The 18655-nt window shown below is 40.5% G+C and overlaps 1 protein-coding gene across 1 annotated transcript; it reads left to right on the top strand.

Moving 5' to 3' along the window:
* Positions 1-8082: 8082 nt before the first annotated feature.
* LOC308106157 (uncharacterized protein) lies at positions 8083-18655 on the top strand. The gene is made up of 5 exons (XM_080457212.1): positions 8083-8142; positions 10604-10747; positions 11771-11959; positions 13049-13192; positions 17879-18655. The coding sequence occupies exons 2-5, from the start codon at positions 10684-10686 to the stop codon at positions 18505-18507; spliced, it is 1026 nt and encodes a 341-aa protein (XP_080313338.1). The 5' UTR covers positions 8083-8142; positions 10604-10683; the 3' UTR covers positions 18508-18655.

The following is an 18655-nucleotide window of genomic DNA, read 5'->3' on the forward strand; positions in this document are numbered from 1 at the left end:
GTAAAAGTATCAATACTGCAATGTAGAAATCCTCTTTTACAACTAGAAGTCCCATATTCAAAATGTAATTGAGTAAAGCACAAAAGTATTGGCATTGAAGTACCAAAAGTAAAAGTACTCATTATGCAGAAGGTCCCATTTCACAGGTTTTCAAATAAAGATCCTTTGAAAATAGCAGATCTACAAGCTTTGTCGTGAGCTTGTAGATATGCTATTTTCAAATTGCCGAAGCCTATATAGGTCTGAAGGGGTTTTGTAATAATAATCAAAATCTACAAAGTAATTAGTAACCAAAGTTTTAAAATAATTATATTGGAGTAAAAGTACAATATTTGCCTCTGAGATGTAGTGGAGTAGAAGTATATAGAAGTATTGGAAATTGGAAATACTCTAGTAACTCAAAAGTGTACAGCACTTGAGTAAATGTACTTAGTTACTTTCCACCACTGACAGTAATTACTTACATATTAATGCAAATAGCTGCCCAGCATTAGGTCTAAATGCTTGCCGTTGATAGACGGTGGTCAGGCGGGCGCTGTGCACTTCAGATGTCAGCCACCTTGGCACTGACACAGGCCCAGTTTCACACTAACGAGAAACTGTGTGTTTTTGCAACGTAAAAATTCAAATGTAAACAGTTCTTCATTTTTTATGTTCCCCACTTAAGGTCTACTAGTGCAGCTCTTCGCATGGTGGTTACACGTGTGTGTGTGTGTGTGTGTGTGTGTGTGTGTGTGTGTGTGTGTGTGTGTGTGTGTGTGTGTGTGTGTGTGTGTGTGTGTGTGTGTGTGTGTGTGTGTGTGGGTGTGTGGTTTAAGTTTGGTTTAGGGTTTGGGGTTAGAGTGTTCCCTATCTTGTACTTAAGCTGTGTGCCGATGTCACAAGATCTAGATGTGCTATTTTTTGGTTATTTTCAACTATTTCCAATGCTGTCCTAAAGTTTATTATGTCCTCACAATAGTAATACACACGCACACGCACACGCACACACACACACACACACACACACACACACACACACACACACACACACACACACACACACACACACAGCCAACAGTGTTAATTCAAACTCAAACCGGCTTCCAACCCTTCCTTATATTAAAATCAGAGAATTGGTAAATACTTGTTTAGCGTTCTGTTTCACACAGCAGCTCTCTGTGAGTCAACAGTCTGCTTTCGCTCAGCCGTGTTCAGACTAAGAAAGTACCGGTCGTGGGAGAAGAGTAAAGGTCCTTACACACCGGGGCGAATTCTTCATGCGAATAAAAGTCAATGCAAGCGTCCACATCAGTTTCGCGAAGCGAAAAAGCGTCTTTTAATTATTCGGAGCGAGTCCGAATTTTGCGTATATTCGCATATTCGCCGGTGTGTAAGGACCTTTAGACTTGAAAAGTTCCTCTGTCTAGCGGAAGAGGGAGCGTGAGAGCGGGACGGAGAGAAAGAAGCAGAAACGTTTTGTTGTTGTGCTGATTTTGCCGGTTCTGTACACGTTGAATATAGGCTCTAAAAGCACAGCAGCCATGTTGGAAAGAAATTGGGCCGCTTCCTTACTTCCTTCAAAGGCGTTACCAATGATGCTAATGAAGGCTCTGTTCCATTCAGGTCAAACAGAGTCAGGGTGCTGATATTGAGCATGTTGGCTCACTGAAAACACTCTGCTAGGGACCCTTATGGTTCCAAATGGACCCTTATGGGTGTGTAACTCTGAGAGTGTACAATTAGAACCATTCCAGTTGTACACTCAGAGTTATGGGGGTCCTTGAAATAAAAATAAAGTCTGAGAACCACTGTGCTACACTAAATGGAACAGAGCCTTCTTTACTAACACCTGTGAGAATAAGGAAGTGGAATTGAGAAAAGGAAGGGAGAATATGGCTGCTGTGCATAGAGCCTCATATTATTAAACATTGTGGTCGGGGAGGCAGTTATTTTGAAAGACAATGATCAGAGGAACTGCTGCAGCAACGCTGATCTAATCAAAAGAGAAATAGGAGTATACTGCAGGAGCTGTAGAGAATGATGTCCATTCTGACAAGAGTTCAAGTTCAACACACAGAATCAAGTTAGAACAGTTATTTACAAGCTTGTTTTATTTGTTGCATTTTGAACCTATTTACAACAGAAAGCAATAGTTTGGATCTGGTCACCCCACCGCAGTCTGTAGCTTGCTTTTGGGTTCTTCCTCTGTCTCTCCAGATGTCACCACACTCTCTGTGTTTGTCACCCAGTCTGTTCCTGGTTGTCACTGGTACTCCCAGAGTATTTCAGTGAACAAAACATCTACTGATGCACAAACTTTTGTTTCATATAATAGTTTATCAAAATGAATAAAAACTCAAACTAAATTGAGTTTTATTCAAAAGACTATGTGACTAAAAACAAAATCAAAATGTGCTGCCAAAATTAACAGTGTTTTCCAGTTCTTTTTTTACCCTCAACTTCATAACGCATCGCAGGGCGACACGTTGTTGAGATCGGCTATTCTGGTATTTGTTTGAAAAATCGTGAATATTTGTGCAAATCTTTAAATATATATTTATAATTTTTTTTAAATACATTTGTAACATATTTTTGTTCCAGGGACCCCCAGAAGCAAAGATTTGAGTTGTATATATATTCAAAGATTTGCACACATTTTCACGATCTTTCAAAAATAGCAGATCTACAAGCTCATAGCGCGGCACTCGGTGCCGCGCTATGAGCTTGTAGATCTGCTATTTTTGAATAGCCAAATAAATCTAAAATGACAGAGATGCGTCCCCGGATTGAATGGGCTAAGCTATATAACTAGGCTAAGTTTGAACTTAGTGTGAGGTGGTGGTGCAACTGGGTCCAGAACCCGATCCTGAGACCACATCACCCCCAGGCCTCCATGACCTTCGCTGGCTCCCAGTCAAACACAGAATAGATTTCAGAACACCAATCACCACCTACAAGGCACCTCAACATCCAGGATCCCTGTTACCTCTCTGACCTCCTCAAACACCACGCTCCTTCCTGCTCCCTCATGGTCTGGTGAAGCCACAACCTCTTGGACATCATCACCAAAACAAAGAAACACACCTATGGGGTGACGGGGCTTTCTCAGTTGCAGCCCCCCCCCCCCCCCCCCCCCTCACACTCCCACCTCACATCAAAGCCGCCCCACCCCTTGCCCTGTTCAAAGCCTCCCTCAAAACCCACCTTTTCAGACTCGCTTTCCCCCCCCCGCCTTTCTCTCTTTAATAAAGCTGTTTCTTTTATTTGTTTTTGTTGTAAAGCGACTTTGAGTACCAAGAAAAGCGCTACATAAATATATTATTATCATTATTATTTTGAGCTTTTGGGTTATAGGGTTAAAAATGAGAACGACCAAAAAATAGCATTCAGACAATTGCTGTCCGAAAATGTTGGTGTCCTCACAGGTATAGTAATACAAACGTGTGTGTGTGTGTGTGTGTGTGTGTGTGTGTGTGTGTGTGTGTGTGTGTGTGTGTGTGTGTGTGTGTGTGTGTGCGTGTGCGTGTGCGTGTGCGTGTGCGTGTGTGTGTGTGTGTGTGTGTGTGCGTGTGCGTGCTGATGTGTATGGGAATACAGGAGCAGGGAATGACTATGAGTGTGTACAGAATTAAGGAGAGAGAGAGAGAGAGAGAGAGAGAGAGAGAGAGAGAGAGAGAGAGAGAGAGAGAGACAGGAATGCAAGGAGGGCAGCTGGCTTCTGTCTGTCAACACTGTACAGAGAACTCACAGTACATGAACACACACACACACACACACACACACACACACACACACACACACACACACACACACACACACACACACACACACACACACACACACACACACACACACACACACACACACACACACACACACACACACACGCACACACACACACACACACACGCACACACACACACACGCAGTCTAACTCGCATCCACATCACCTCATTGGGTCAAGTCTTTGCTGTTGGCAGAAACCTCTTATCTCCATATTGTAACATTTTCTATATTTCTCTCTTAAATGAATGCTCTACTTCATCACACTACAGCCTCACACAAAAGTAGCAAAAATCCTCTCGCCGAAGCCCCGCGCCTAAAAACGAGCGCTCCTTTTTCAATTTCCCTGGAATGCCAATTTCCCTGTGACATATACACTTACAATATTGTACAGTGGACACATGACGTGACCAGAAGATAATATGGAACAAGGACAAGAACAGAATGGATAGGAATAGAAAATGCATCTTGTATCATTGTTCACAGACGTCAGTCTCTCTGATAAAGTAGTTGACGGTCATTGTATCACGGATATCAATAATGCTTACGTAGATGCACATGTGTGTACTGGGACAAGCAGATGAAAGTCATAAATCATGACAGATACTGCAATGTACAAGCAAAAGTCCGTTATTCAAAATGTGCTTGAGTAAAAGCACAAAAGTATTGCCATCAAAATGTACAATAAAAGGATCAAAGTTAAAGTTGTACAATGCAAATTCACAACTAACGATTTTTAGCAACCTCTGCTGGTCACTACCGTCACTGCATACAATTTCCGAAGTCCTCGATTACCCAGAATTCCATTCGTTTTCACCGGAAGCCGGAAGCGTTTCAAAAAGCGATCTTTTAATTGTTTTATACTATCTACGGATCGTTTCTCTTAGCCAGTGGAGCATTAGTTACCATGAGCTGTGCTTTCTTTTTCTGTTCTTTTTCGATCTTCTAATCCTACATTCTCTTAAAATCAGCGTGAGGTTCATTTTTGTTATTAGCGCGATAGTTCCTGGCCAAACAGGAAACCGTTGCGGTAGTTCCTGGCCAAACAGGAAACCAGTGCATTTCCACCTCCGTTTTCCGGCCAGATGACGTCATTTCCCCGGGAAAGTCCCCCCAGTCCACGTTCAATATAAAATATATAAATAAAAGGCTTCCGGGGGTGAAATTCATGGAGTGGGTGTTGTGAAACTTTTGCCACTCACAAAAGATATACAATTTAACTTTAGTTTTGTTGAAAACGTTACCTAGTATGCCTTTAAAAGTACTCAATATGCAGAATGTCCCATGTCCCAAGTTTCAAATGTCTAAAATGTAATAAAATCTTTTGAAAATAGCCAAAGCTTGAATAGGGCTGAAGTGGTTAATGTATGTTTTGTAATATAAATCAAAAAGTAACTACTACTTGCTGTTTACATTTTTGACAATAAAGTATTCAATCAATCAATGAATGAAATTAATCAGAGGCCAGGGGTCAGAGGTCAATGCAGTGAACGTATTCTCTCTCTATAACACAGTGGGCCCTACGCTGTAAAATCCTCAGTGTTCATTTAACCTTTACAGTGTACAAACGGGAAGACAAAGACAGTTTATTACTAAAGCACATTTCAACAACAAGTAGTGGCGGACAGTAACAAAGTACATTTTTGAGTACTGTACTTGTGGACAATGTTGGAGTATCTGTACTTTACTTGAGTATCTGTTTTTCTGCATACTTACGACTTTCACTCAGCTACATTCCACAGACTAATATTGTACTCTTGCCACCACATTTCTAGGGAGGGGAAAAGTCATTATTATTATTATTTAATTGAAAGTTTGTGTCCTTTCTTAGAACGGTAGTGGAGTCCAGATCAAAAAGACGATATACGTCAGGCTGCTTGGGCTGAATGGTCACTACTGGAACATCAAACATGCAGGATGTCGTGACATTTAGCAATTAACTTGACCACAGACACACACACCCACACGCGGGCGCTCTCGTGCACACACACACACAACCACACACACACACACACACACACACACACACACACACACACACACACACACACACACACACACACACACACACACACACACACACACACACACACACACACACACAGAGTGGTGTAAAGTAGCTAAGAACATGTACTCAAGTACTGTGCTTAAGTAAAATTTTGAGATACTTTTACTTTGCTGGAGTATTTCCAATTGTCTATACTTTTACTTCTACTCCACCACATCTCAGAGGCAAATATTGTACTTTTACTCCAATACAATTATTTGAAAACTTTTAGTTACTAGTTACTTTGCAGATATAAATTACTACATTATAAAACATACATTAACCACTTTAGCCCTATTTTATACCTATGCTATTTGAAAATAGCCGATCTACAAGCTCACGTGTCGCATCGCGACGTATTGATTTAAATTCCGGACTTTTATTTGTAACAGAGTATTTCTATATTGCAGTATAGATACTTTTACTTAAGTAAAGAATGTGAGTACTTTTTACACCACTGGTAGACACTATACAAATGCACAATATCATTTCACACACACACACACACACACACACGTGCGCGCACAGGCACGCATAAAGAGACAGCTGTATATTGAGGATGAAGGTGGGGATGCTAGATGCTAATCTTCAAACAGACCACACACACACCACTGTGTGTAAACAGGATGGGAGACAGAAAAACCGAACATGTATTATCTAAACACAACTACTCTAACAGACAGACAGACAAATACATAAATGCAGAGACTGACTGACAGGCGGACAGACAGAAATGCAGACAGACAAAATAAACACAGTGGGAGTAACAGACAGTGATGGAAAGCAGCTAAGTACATTTACTCAGGTATTTTACTTTACATTTAATTTGATTCTTTTTCAGTATTTTTGATATTTAGATTATTACAAAATATACATTAACCACTTAGCCCTTCACGTCATCTATTCGAAAATAATAGATCTTGAAGATCAGATTTGACAAATTTGGAATAAAAAGAAATAATAATAATGATAATAATATTAAACATTATAATTATATATATATGAACTTTACTTGTAAAAGACATTGTGGTTTTGGTACTTTTACTCAAGTAAAGAATCTGAGTACTCCTTCCACCACAGAGAATGTCATAGTATGACAGTGTTGCTTGTCAACATTGTTATACTTAAACACAACAAAAACAATCCTTCTAATTAAATACATTCTCATTGTAATTGCTAACATAGTTGGTTCACTCCAACACAGTAAAGTATCTGATTACACTGGATTGTTTAAGGATTACCCGGCTTCATAACAGTAGGCCTAGTCTACTCCCCCCCCCCCATTCAATCCAAGAACGCATCTCATTTTTAGATTTCTTTGGGCTATTCAAAAATAGCAGATGTACAAGCTCATAGCTCGGCACCGAGTGCCGCACTATGAGCTTGTACATCTGTTATTTTTGAAAAATCATGAACAAATTTGTGCAAATATATATTTTTTTTTTAAGCGGACATTTGTAACTCAAAACTTTGCTTCTGTGGGTCCCTGGAACTAAATATTTCAGAAATGTTCACTTTATAAAATATATATTCATTGTATATAGAGTTAAAAGGAAAATAAATATGCCATCTCCCCGTCGGGGAATTGAACCCCGGTCTCCCGCGTGACAGGCGGGGATACTGACCACTATACTAACGAGGACACATTCATTACAGAGAAAGATAAATGCTACCACCTTGTGGTGAGATAAGCAATAAACGTTCACCGTGGTCTGATGCATATCAAACCTAGGTGTCGTTGAAATGAACAAGTGAACCAAACTCTCTCCTTAACGGTCTCCTTCTGATTGATTGATTGATTGATTGATTGATTGATTGATTGATTGATTGATTGATTGATTGATTGATTGATTGATTGATTGATTGAATACTTAATTTAGAAAAGACATGGAAGCAGTACATGGAAGTACAATAAATTCACAATACAAGGTCCTTGCTGGATCACTCATAAAAGCACAATGGCTTATTTAAAATGAGATCCCCACGCTCTCAAATCATGATGACATTTAAGAAAAAAGACAGATATACACTATGCAGAACGTCGTACAGTCAGCTTACAGGTTACTGGTATGAAAAACAAGAAATAAGACTTTGACAGGGGCCAGTTTGGAATTGCAGCCTCCTGAAGGTGATTTGTTTATGGCAGTTTTGAAATCATTACCCAGCGACAGTTCCTCATCTCCTCCACCAGGGGGCGCAAGGCATTAACAGGGTCTGAGTATTGTATTGAGCAGGCGTGAAGCACTATGACCTGGAAGTAGACAAGAACCTGTAGAACTGACAACATGGTGAAAAACGTCTCATAAACGAGGTACAATTTACACTCAGCGGTGAGTCACAGCTCAACTTGTTTATTGTCATTTAAACCATCAATTGTTTGACATGAATGTTGTTACAAGCTGATGCGGCTGTTTTCGCTAATGATTTTCTCACAAGTTTTCATCTGCTATTTGGACATTTTAATTACAAAATAAGTTAATACAATTTTGTGGGGGAAATTGGTGACCTTAAAGGGGAATACCACTCATTTTCAACATTTTCAACATTGAACTATGTCTTTAGTACACCTTAGAGCTGTTGTGGGGTTATAAGAAAAAAGTCCCCCCCCCCCTTCTATGTTGCCTAGAACCGGAGAATTGATTGAGGTCATGTGATCAGTGACATACGCACGGTGTACTTTTGGCTCCGCCCTCTAGGCTGCTGCATTCACTAGAATAGGGAATCTGACTTCCAGCTGAAACAGTGTGTCTTGAATATAAAGTTAAGACTTATTAGAGCATGTTCAGCCAATTGATCTCTATTATCTACAAGAACTATGTCTTGTGAAATGTGATATATAACCATAATGCCATTATAAACTACTACAAGTCGCACTGTTTAAGCTGGAAGTGAGATTCCCCATTCTAGTGAATGCAGCAGCCTAGAGGGTGGAGCCAAAAGTACACTGTGCGTATGTCACTGATGCGTGATTTGGGAACGTACAGGACCGGTTGGCAAACCCCGCCCCCCCCCCGAGTGGAATGATGAAATTTTAGACTGCAGGAGCAGCTCCCTCTGTTAACCCCCGCGGCCGCGTCCCTGTGATAATGATATAGAATGATATATAGAATATATTGAGATAATGATTATTCTGGAATTGGTCGCTTTCATTGCTGTTTCCTCAGCAGAAAACCATCCGTTCCTTTTCTTTATTTCAAATCAACGGATTAAGCAAACATCCGTCTGCCAGCCTGCAGATGGATGGATCATGGATGCTATATTGATAGCATCCGCCTCTCCTACTGCACAAATGCACAAACGCTGTCGTTTATATTGTGTTTCTTTTAAGTAACATTGTCCTGTAACTAACTGTGCAATCTGGGAACCCATCGCCAAATGTAAAGGAAAAACAGCGCCCTCTGCTGTTTTTGACCATCTCAGTTGGCTCTGGGAGGAAGTTGACGTAGCACCCGTGCGCAAGGAAACCAGGGTTTTGGTCTGCCTTCAGCGCATCACTTCCGGTGGTGCGACTATGTTTTCATTCCCACTAACAATATTTCTACACGGAACACTAACACCACTTCTCCCAGAGAACATGGATCGTTTTGGTTATAAGCCCACTTGTTTCTATGATGAAAGAGTAAGTTAAAATGTGAATATCTTTCTGTGGTTTTGTCTGCTCCGAGGACGCTATTGTTAAATGAGTTTAGGTTTGTTTCGAGTGGGGAAGGATCGACGGACACGTGAATCCCGCCAACTACATTTGATTGGGTAAAGCGCGGCCTGCTTCCTGATCTGAAGGCACGCCCACTTGTAGGCCAGTGCGTACGCGATATGACGAACCCCCCCGACAGATTCAAACGCAGAGCAAAATATGTTCTTGAGAGATTACTAACTGTGTGGCATAACAGCAATGCCCCACCTATGTACCTTTCAAGCAGGCGTGATTCAGCCAGTGGAGACAGTCGGGGGCGGGGTTTGCCAACCGGTCCCGTACGTTCCCAAATCACGCGTCACTGATCACATGACCTCAATCAATTCTCCAGTTCTAGGCAACATTGTAGTTTTTTTCTTATTTCCACACAACATCTCTAAGGTATATTAAAGACAGTTCAATGTTGAAAATGAGTGGTATTCCCCTTTAATCAGTTGTTTTGAGATAGTTTGCAATAAAACGGGTGCAAATATACCATATAATATATACCAACAACCTAACGGCTGTTGGTAATCAAAACCCAGCGCACCAGCAAGCCATGAAATATTTCAAGATTTGAATTAATTAAGTAAATGTAAGTACTACCAGGATTCTCTATCAGGTAAATGAAAATATTCTCGACCTGATGGCCATGCTTGAGTCCAGACATCAGCAGGCGGTCTTCATTGATATTCTTTACGTCCACCAAGTGTTACATTTTGCTTATAACGTGCTGGTGCACTCGGCTGAAGTCTGCAAATGTAGTTGGCTGACATAAAAAAGGCATATAAATCCACATAATCACAAAATATCCAACACAGGAGCACCGACCTAAATGTTTCCTATGGTTTCTATGCACTGAGTTGACCCGGCAACAATATGGCAATGATCAATAAGTAAAGGGTGATATCGTTGTAGTCAGAAGAATACTGGCTGCATTTCAACAGAACAGAACAGAACAGAACATCTTTGCAAGCCAGGGTTCCCCAATTACCTTTTCACCAAGGGCCAAATTATGTGAACAGTGGTGTAGCGCATCACTGAAAGTAAGAGATCTACAAGCTCACAACAGATCACAGCTAATGAAATGTGTTTTTTTCTACTGGTGATTTCCACAGAGCACCACAGGGAGAGGTCTACAGCATCGAGAGAGAGGGCCTCCAAAAGATATTCACCGTTGTCAGAGGAACAGTGTGAGATGGACAAGGGACGTGGACTTTTTGTTGCAATGCTGCAACCCGTAGTAAAGTTGTACAGAATAGGTATACTGTTTTATTTACTATTGGTTCTAACTGACTACTGTAGAGAGAGGTCTGTGTTAACAGACAGATTTATTGGTGGCAGGTATTCGATTGTTGAAAATCGTGCTGGCTCTCTGGTCATAATTTTAGTCAAGTGTAGCTATGACTGCACGGAATACGTGTCCAAATTTGTAGTCATACGTCATAGATACATGTATGTCATAGATCGGTGGTTCCCAAACATTTCAGCTCAAGACTCAAAAGAGAAATTAGACATTTGCCTGGGACCCAAACTTGTGAAAATAGCAGATCTACAACAACGTGTCACTTCGCGGCCGCGATGTGAGGTTGTAGATCTGCTATTTTGACTACTTCTTCAACTTTAAATGAAAAGTTGTGATTCTTTTGTTTAAACTTTTTTAAATCTTTTGAAATAAGATATTAATATTTTTAAATGTAGGAAACTTTACTTGTGACCCACAAAGATCGGTCCGCGACCCACAAATGGGTCCCGACCCACTGTTTGGGAAACAGTGCCATGGATGACTGATGTCAAAATGTTTTAAGTGTTTGTTTAAGTGTGTCCTCTCCATTCCAGGATCCGTAAATCTGTGATAAAATGTGTAGGCTGTTTCAAATGTACAATTTCAAATACTGCCTGCTACATTTTATTTAGTTTATTTTTGACTGATTGATTTTATTTAGAAATTGTATTTCTTTTAAATACATGCTGGCAACAAGTCTATATTTCTTTGTATAGATTATAATTTCTAAATTAACATTCTGGTTTATAATTTGAATCTATTTGGTCAGTTTATACAGGAATATTAGGCTGTTTATACATTTTAATACAATAGATATTGAGTTATTGAATATTGACAGTTGGAGTGGGGGGGGGGGATCTGTTTTCAAATGTAGTCCATATTGTCCAGCACTAATTAAGTGACATACCATACTGGTAAAAACATGCTTTTGGCATCACTATCCAGTCTTTGAAAACACACAAAAAACAAGTCCTTAAATCTGCATTCTACTCCATTCCAGACCAGTCTGTGGAGTCCAACCTGCAGGCGAAGTTGAGTTCTCAAGTCAGGACAGTTTCTATTAAACAGGGACCTGAAGACCACCTTACACTACAACATGAAGACCACCTTACACAGGAACCTGAAGACCACCTTAAAAATGAACCCGAAGACCACCTTAAACAGGAACCTGAAGACCACTTGGATCTCAGTAAGTTTCAAGCTCTCTCTCTCTCTCTATTTATTTGATTCTGTTGTTGTTTTGTAGGTCTTTCACCAGGGGTAAAAGTGGGTCTGGTACTCCATGCCACTACATTCTAAATTAACTATAGATTCAGTGCTGGGAAGCAGTACTGGGAAGAAGAGGTGACAGCTGTCTATCAAACAAACACAGACAGACACACACACACATTGTCCCCCGCTTAAGCCTTTATGGAAGTTATTTCAAGCGAAAAATATGTCATTTTTTTTTTTCTGTTTTTTTTAATCACTGACCCAAAACAGTCCCAAAATGTAATTTGGGGAAAGAAAATGCAGAAGAAATGCAAATTATTACCTCTTCTTTTCAGTGAACAAGTTTAGCGTTCTTCCCAGCCCCATCAAGTTACTTTAAATGAAACTAGGGCGGTGTCACGATTCTGATTCTACATTATAGAAAATCTTTCGAAATTGTTTGGTCTCGACTGTCGAAATCAAAACCAGGATCTCACCGTATTTATTTTCTGTTCATTATGATACAGTTGTACAAAAATATTCAAACATTTCAGCACAAGACGTACAAATTCTACCACAGTCAAAGTGTGTTGGTTAATTAGAAAGTATTGTAGCTGATGAGGTCAGACTTATTATTAGTGTATAAGAATACAATTCCACACACCAGTATTGCTGCTCCCAAATGCAATTTTACTTTTCATTTTTGGGGTAAAAGTAAAAAAAATGAGTATTTTGGAGCAGCAATACTGGTGTGCATACTTTTATTCTTATACACTCTTTAACTTTTTTGATCCTGCATCCAGCCTAGTAGTAGATGTGCTTGCCTTTTGGCTTTTTTATCAGCTTCTCTCTCATCAGACGTATTATTTGAACATTAATTTACAGTAGAAGTTCTCCCAAGTACCACAACTCTAAAACAGAGGAAACATTGCATGGAAGCCAGGGTTCCCCAATAACTTTTTCACCAAGGGCCAAATTACGTGAACAGTGATGTAGCGCATCATCGGAAGTAGCAGATCTACAAGCTCACAACAGATCACAGATAATTAAATGTTTTTTTTTCTTTTTCTACTGGTGATTTCAACAGAGCACCACAGGGAGAGGTCTACAGCATCGAGAGAGAGGGCCTCCAAAAGATATTCAACGTTGTCAGAGGAACGGTGTGAGATGGACAAAGGACCTGGACGTTTTGTTGCAATGCTGCAACCCGTAGTAAAGTTGTACAGGATAGGTATGTACTTATTTTTTTTTAATACTATTGATTCTAACTGACTACTGTAGAGGTCTGTGTTAACATACACTTATTATGTTCATAGTTTTTATAAACTACATTATTTGTTGGTGGCAGGTAATCTATTATTGAAAATAACTGTGGTGGCTCTCTGGTCATAATTTTAGTCAAGTGTGGCTATGGCTGCACAGAATCCATGCCCAAACGTGTAGTCATACGTCTTAGATACTGTATGTCACATATCAGTGGTTCCCAAACGTTTTAGCTCAAGACCCAAAAGAGAAATTAGACATTTGCCTGGGACCCAAATTAGTGAAAATTGCTGATCTACAAGCTCTTAACTAGATTTCACTGTAACCTGAGGTAAACCCTATTTGGGCTGATAACTAGCCAAATTAGGAAACAGAGAAGCCACGATTTTGCTTTCCAGTTGGTTGACAAGCATGACATGTTTTGATGTACCTTGCCACGCTTCTTTTAACACAGGGCCAAAATAACATTTTCTAACAGTTTTACGCACCCTCATATGCCCTGACTCATCATCAGAGATGTGCAAAATGACCTCCTGGAATTTGGACGGAATTACAATCTGATAGATAGGGTCTCCAATGAACCCATTGCCATGTGGCACACACTTGCGCATCAGCACTCCATTCTCAATTAAGTACCCCTGTGCACGATGTTTTCACCTCATTTGAGAAGAAGATGGTACAGCTCCTTCAATCCAATCCACTTTATTTATATAGCACATTTTAAAACTTGTTCAGGGTTAACAAAGTGCTGTACAGAAAAACAAACCAAAAAAAAAATTCAAGCTGGTCGCACCCCCATCCTAACTTCACCTTCAAACAAAGTGACATAATCGTTCACTTTGTGATGCAAGCATGACATTTGGCACAAATACTCTGTAAGGGCCACTCTTAAAGAAAATGCTGCTGGCCACAAAAATGTTTTACTGGGTGTGCCAGCGTGGGAGAGCCGAGCCGAGGGTAAGCGGGGTTATTCATGACTTGTTCATGTATACTTACCCGGAAGGTGTACAGATCATATGGGACTTAAAAGGCACTGGATGAATGATCGGGCTAGGTCTAGTTGTATCCCATACCTGAATTTGCGGTATCACTTTGATTAAGTTGGTAAAAGGATAGCCCCTCAGCATTAATCAGACATCAGTCCCCCAAAAAATGGCAAATGCAAATCCAATGTTAGCCAACAGGCAAACTGATTGGAAGAAATGTTTAATTTTTTCAGATAGACAAAAATAACGATGCCCTAGTATCACCTCCAACCCATCATGTTTCTCTACATGCTACACCATGCTTGCCACCAATGTTCCACTCTTTCATGAGATCCATCAAATGCCAATGATCCTGGACCCAGCCAGGCTGGATGAAGGTGGTGGTATAGAAGCAGATCTACAAGCCCTCTCTTCTTCTTCTTCCTCCCCTCTGTCTGTCTGTCTGTCTGTCTGTCTGTCTGTCTCTCTCTCTCTCTCTCTCTCTCTCTCACACACACAGTGAGATGTCTCTCTTCACAAACATTTGCAACTCAGAGTGCACAAATGGAACCAAATGGACCTGATTCAATAATCAATTCAGTGGTTCTCAACCTTTTCAGGGTGTGACCCCCCAAAATAATCATATTTGAACTGGGGACCCCCATTTTGTTTGACTGGTTCCACAGATAAATATTGTGAACATAGCAGATCTACAAGCCCTGTCTTCTTCTTCTTCCTATCTTCCTCCCCTCTGCCTGTCTGTCTGTCTCTCTCACACAGTGAGATGTCTCTCTTCACAAACATTTGCAACTCAGAGTGCACACATGGAACCAAATGGACCTGATTCAATAATCTATGCAGTGGTTCTCAACCTTTTCAGGCTGTGACCCCCCAAAATAATCATATTTGAACTGGGGAACCCCATTTTGTTTGACTGGTTCCACAGATAAATATTGTGAAAATAGCAGATCTACAAAACCTGACTTTAACTGAGGCTAACAAAGGCAAGCAAACAAAATCAAACAGAAAAGCTCTTCTGTGGCCGCTTCTGCGGCCTGAGGAGGAATGAATTGTAGTGATGGGCATATCGATACTTGTATCGATATATCGATCGATTGTCTGAATATCGTTTGGTATCGATACTTTAAAAAAAATATCGATACTTTTTATGTACTTCCGGTTCCGGTTTATGACCATTTCCGGTTCCGTTTCTGGTACATCCGTTTCCGGTTTATGGCCATTTCCGGTCCCGTTTCCGGTGTGTTTCTGTTTCCGGTTCCGGTATCGGTATCGGAAAATTGGCCCCAAAAATATCGGTATCGTATCGACTTGAAGAAATGTGGTATCGGCCCATCACTAGAATGAAGTGACAGAGCATGAATAGAGCAGGTCTTTTATCGTCTATGGGGAGACAATGGCCAGGTGTCTCCCCTTCCCCTGATTGTCTCCGACTCCACCCTCCAAACCAGCACTGCAACAGACAATGGTTAAGCACAACACACAGAAGTTAGAACCCTGGCAAAGGCCCCAGGGGCCCATCACAAAACACACATGAGGACTCATTCTGGGAAAGCCATTTACTTGTCAACTTTGTGGCAAAGGCAAATCACAGGGGAAAGGCTTGTGGCAAAGGCTTTTGTCAAAAGAGTGTACTAAAAACACATACAGGGGAAAAGCCCTCAACTTGTATACTTTGCGATAAAGGTTTTACTCAAAACATGAATCTACTGATGACTCATACAGGGAGAAAGCCTTTTACTTGCAAAGTTTGTGACAAAGGCTCTAGTCGAATGAGTGATCCTAAAATACACATGAGGACTCATACACGGGAAAAAACCTTTTAATTGTAAAGTTTGTGGCAAAGGCTTTTGTCAAAAGAGTTAACTGAAAACACACATGAGGACTTATACAGGGGAAAGCCCTTGTCTTGTACAGTTTGTGGTGAAGGCTTTAGTCAAATAATTAATCTAAAAACATGAGGATACAGCAGAGGAATCACAAAATCGGACGAAATCAAAATGACTAAATTAAATTAACATTGTCTTTCTCTGTTCTCATTATCTTGTGAATGCATACATTTACCATGATTGACTATCAGGTGCTTGTGTTGCTTTTTTTCTTTAATTATTACGTGCAGGTTACTGGCAGAACAATATTGAACTGTCAAATTATAGCTGTTACATATTTGTGTTCTATATAAGGGTTTTATTTATTGTATTCACTGTTGCATTGGTATGCACCATGACATGCACTCACCCAGCTCGGGTCCTGCTGGGGACGAGACCTGGCTGCCACTGATTGACTAGGCACCTTCAATCATCCTGGACCAATCAAGAAGACCTCCTATTTAAGAGCTGTGAGCAGCTGTGTGAATTGGCAGTGTGTTACATGGTGTAACATGCTGTCCTCTGAGTGCTGTGTTGCAGTAGGGGTGCTAAAAGTTTGGTAGCCCTCTGTGCTCTACAGGTGCCCACATTTTGAGTTTGTGAACCTGCTATTTTTCTGTTGTCCTATAGTTCCAAACACAACCCTGTGGTATGTATTACAAACCACCAGCGCCAGCTTTTTGTAAACAACCCTTATTTAGATTAGAACAGATAGATTAATTTAGATTCCCATTGTACTTTTTGTTTTGATGTAGGTTAGGATAGTTAGAGGGTTAAAAGTAAGGATAGGTAGGTTGTTTTGTTTATTTATTAGTTTGCGTCTGGGGTTTGTCCATTATGCAAAATTCAAGTGCGTCCATTGTAAAATGCTGTATTGAAATTCCTCTTAAACTTAAAATAACCCAAAAGGTCATTCAATAAAACAACACTTCGCTTTTCAACCTGATGTCACGGTCCTTTCATTCCCTAGACCTAGGATCGTAACAACAGCGCATATTTGGTAGGTGGCAGAGAGGAAGTGGTTCACCTAATTTAACCACATTAATCCCTGTTCTGAGCAGGTCATAACAGGCAAAAAAGAAAATATATAAGGTCTATAAGCTCACAACATGTCACATGATGTGACACATTGAGCTTGATCGTCTTGAAGATATACTATTTTTGCTATTTGATGTACAACGACGCACAAATTACGTATACGTTAATTCTGGAAATCTTGTACTTACCCCTTAACTACTGTGAACAATTCAGGAACATGAACTGATTCACACCTTGTACTTAAATTAAAGGGGACATAATGGGAGTAAGTATTCATTTTAAGGCTAGGAATTGCGACCGTTTTTGCACCCGGAATGTGTTGAATAGTGAAGTGAAGTGAAGGTCGAAGTGTGCTTGAGCAAGACACCCTAACTGCTTTGTGCCCCTTGTGGGCAGTGATCAGCTTGGTTGATTTTAAACAGAATTTCCCCCGCAGGAGGTAGTAGGTCAATATTATTATTTTATATACATTTTATTGGTACAAACTCAAAATATAATTATACCCATGTTAAAATTGTAAAAATATGAAATAGATACTAGTCAGTGTACAGGACAACATTTTCTAAATTAATTCTGTACTGAAGAAACTAAACGTAAGAAACGCATTCCTGTCGTCATAAATAACAAGGAAGCCCATAGTGCTCATAAACAGGGGAATTGTTGGACAGATGATTGAGGCTTTTCGAGTTGTCTGCTCACCATTTTCACCTGTCTCTCCCCTTCTCTCCCCTCTCTTCCTCTCTCTCTCTTCTCACTTGCTCTCAGCTGTGAGGTCGGAGTCTTCCCAGACTCAGCTGTTTTCCTGTCCAGAGTCCTACGCCTTCACATCTCAGGACTCTCTCCATAAAAACATGAAGAGGAGCCACAGTGACCTCTACTGCCAAATGTTAAGGAATGGACAGATCCCCTCAGCAGCCTGTCAACAAATCACCAGCACTGCAGCCAGCCAGAAACAAGGAGACACGGATGAAACAAGCTCTTACAGTCATCAACAGCTTACCAAAACTTTAACTCAGCCAGGAGATGTAAAAACACACAAGCTGACTGCCAAAGGAAAGACACCCCACACTTGTAAATTGTGTGGCAAGAGTTTCAGATATCCAGGTGTCCTGAAAAAACACGAGACTGTCCACAGTGGAGAGCAACCTTTCCAGTGTAAATACTGTGGCAATAGTTTTAATGACCAGAGTAATCTGAGGAGACACGGTCTTATCCACACCGGAAAAAAGGCTTACCACTGTATGCAGTGTGGCAAAAGTTTCAGTCGGGTGGATTGTCTGAAGATACACAAGCGCGTTCACACCGGGGAAAAACCGTTCCACTGTGAACATTGTGACAAAAGCTTTAGTCAGTTAGGTCTGCTGAAGACACACCAGCGTCTCCACATTGATTGATTGATTGATTGAAATTTTTATTAGGCAAAAGAATGTAAAACAACACAGTTACATTTATAATGCTTTTGTCTAAAAGGTCCGGCCAAAAAAGTCCTTGCGGACTTGTTTCCGTTGGGGTCCTTGAGTTAATTTCATAGTCATATATAGT

The sequence above is a fragment of the Gymnoscopelus braueri genome (assembly GCF_963280865.1).
Source record: "Gymnoscopelus braueri genome assembly, chromosome: 18".
Taxonomy (NCBI): domain Eukaryota; kingdom Metazoa; phylum Chordata; class Actinopteri; order Myctophiformes; family Myctophidae; genus Gymnoscopelus; species Gymnoscopelus braueri.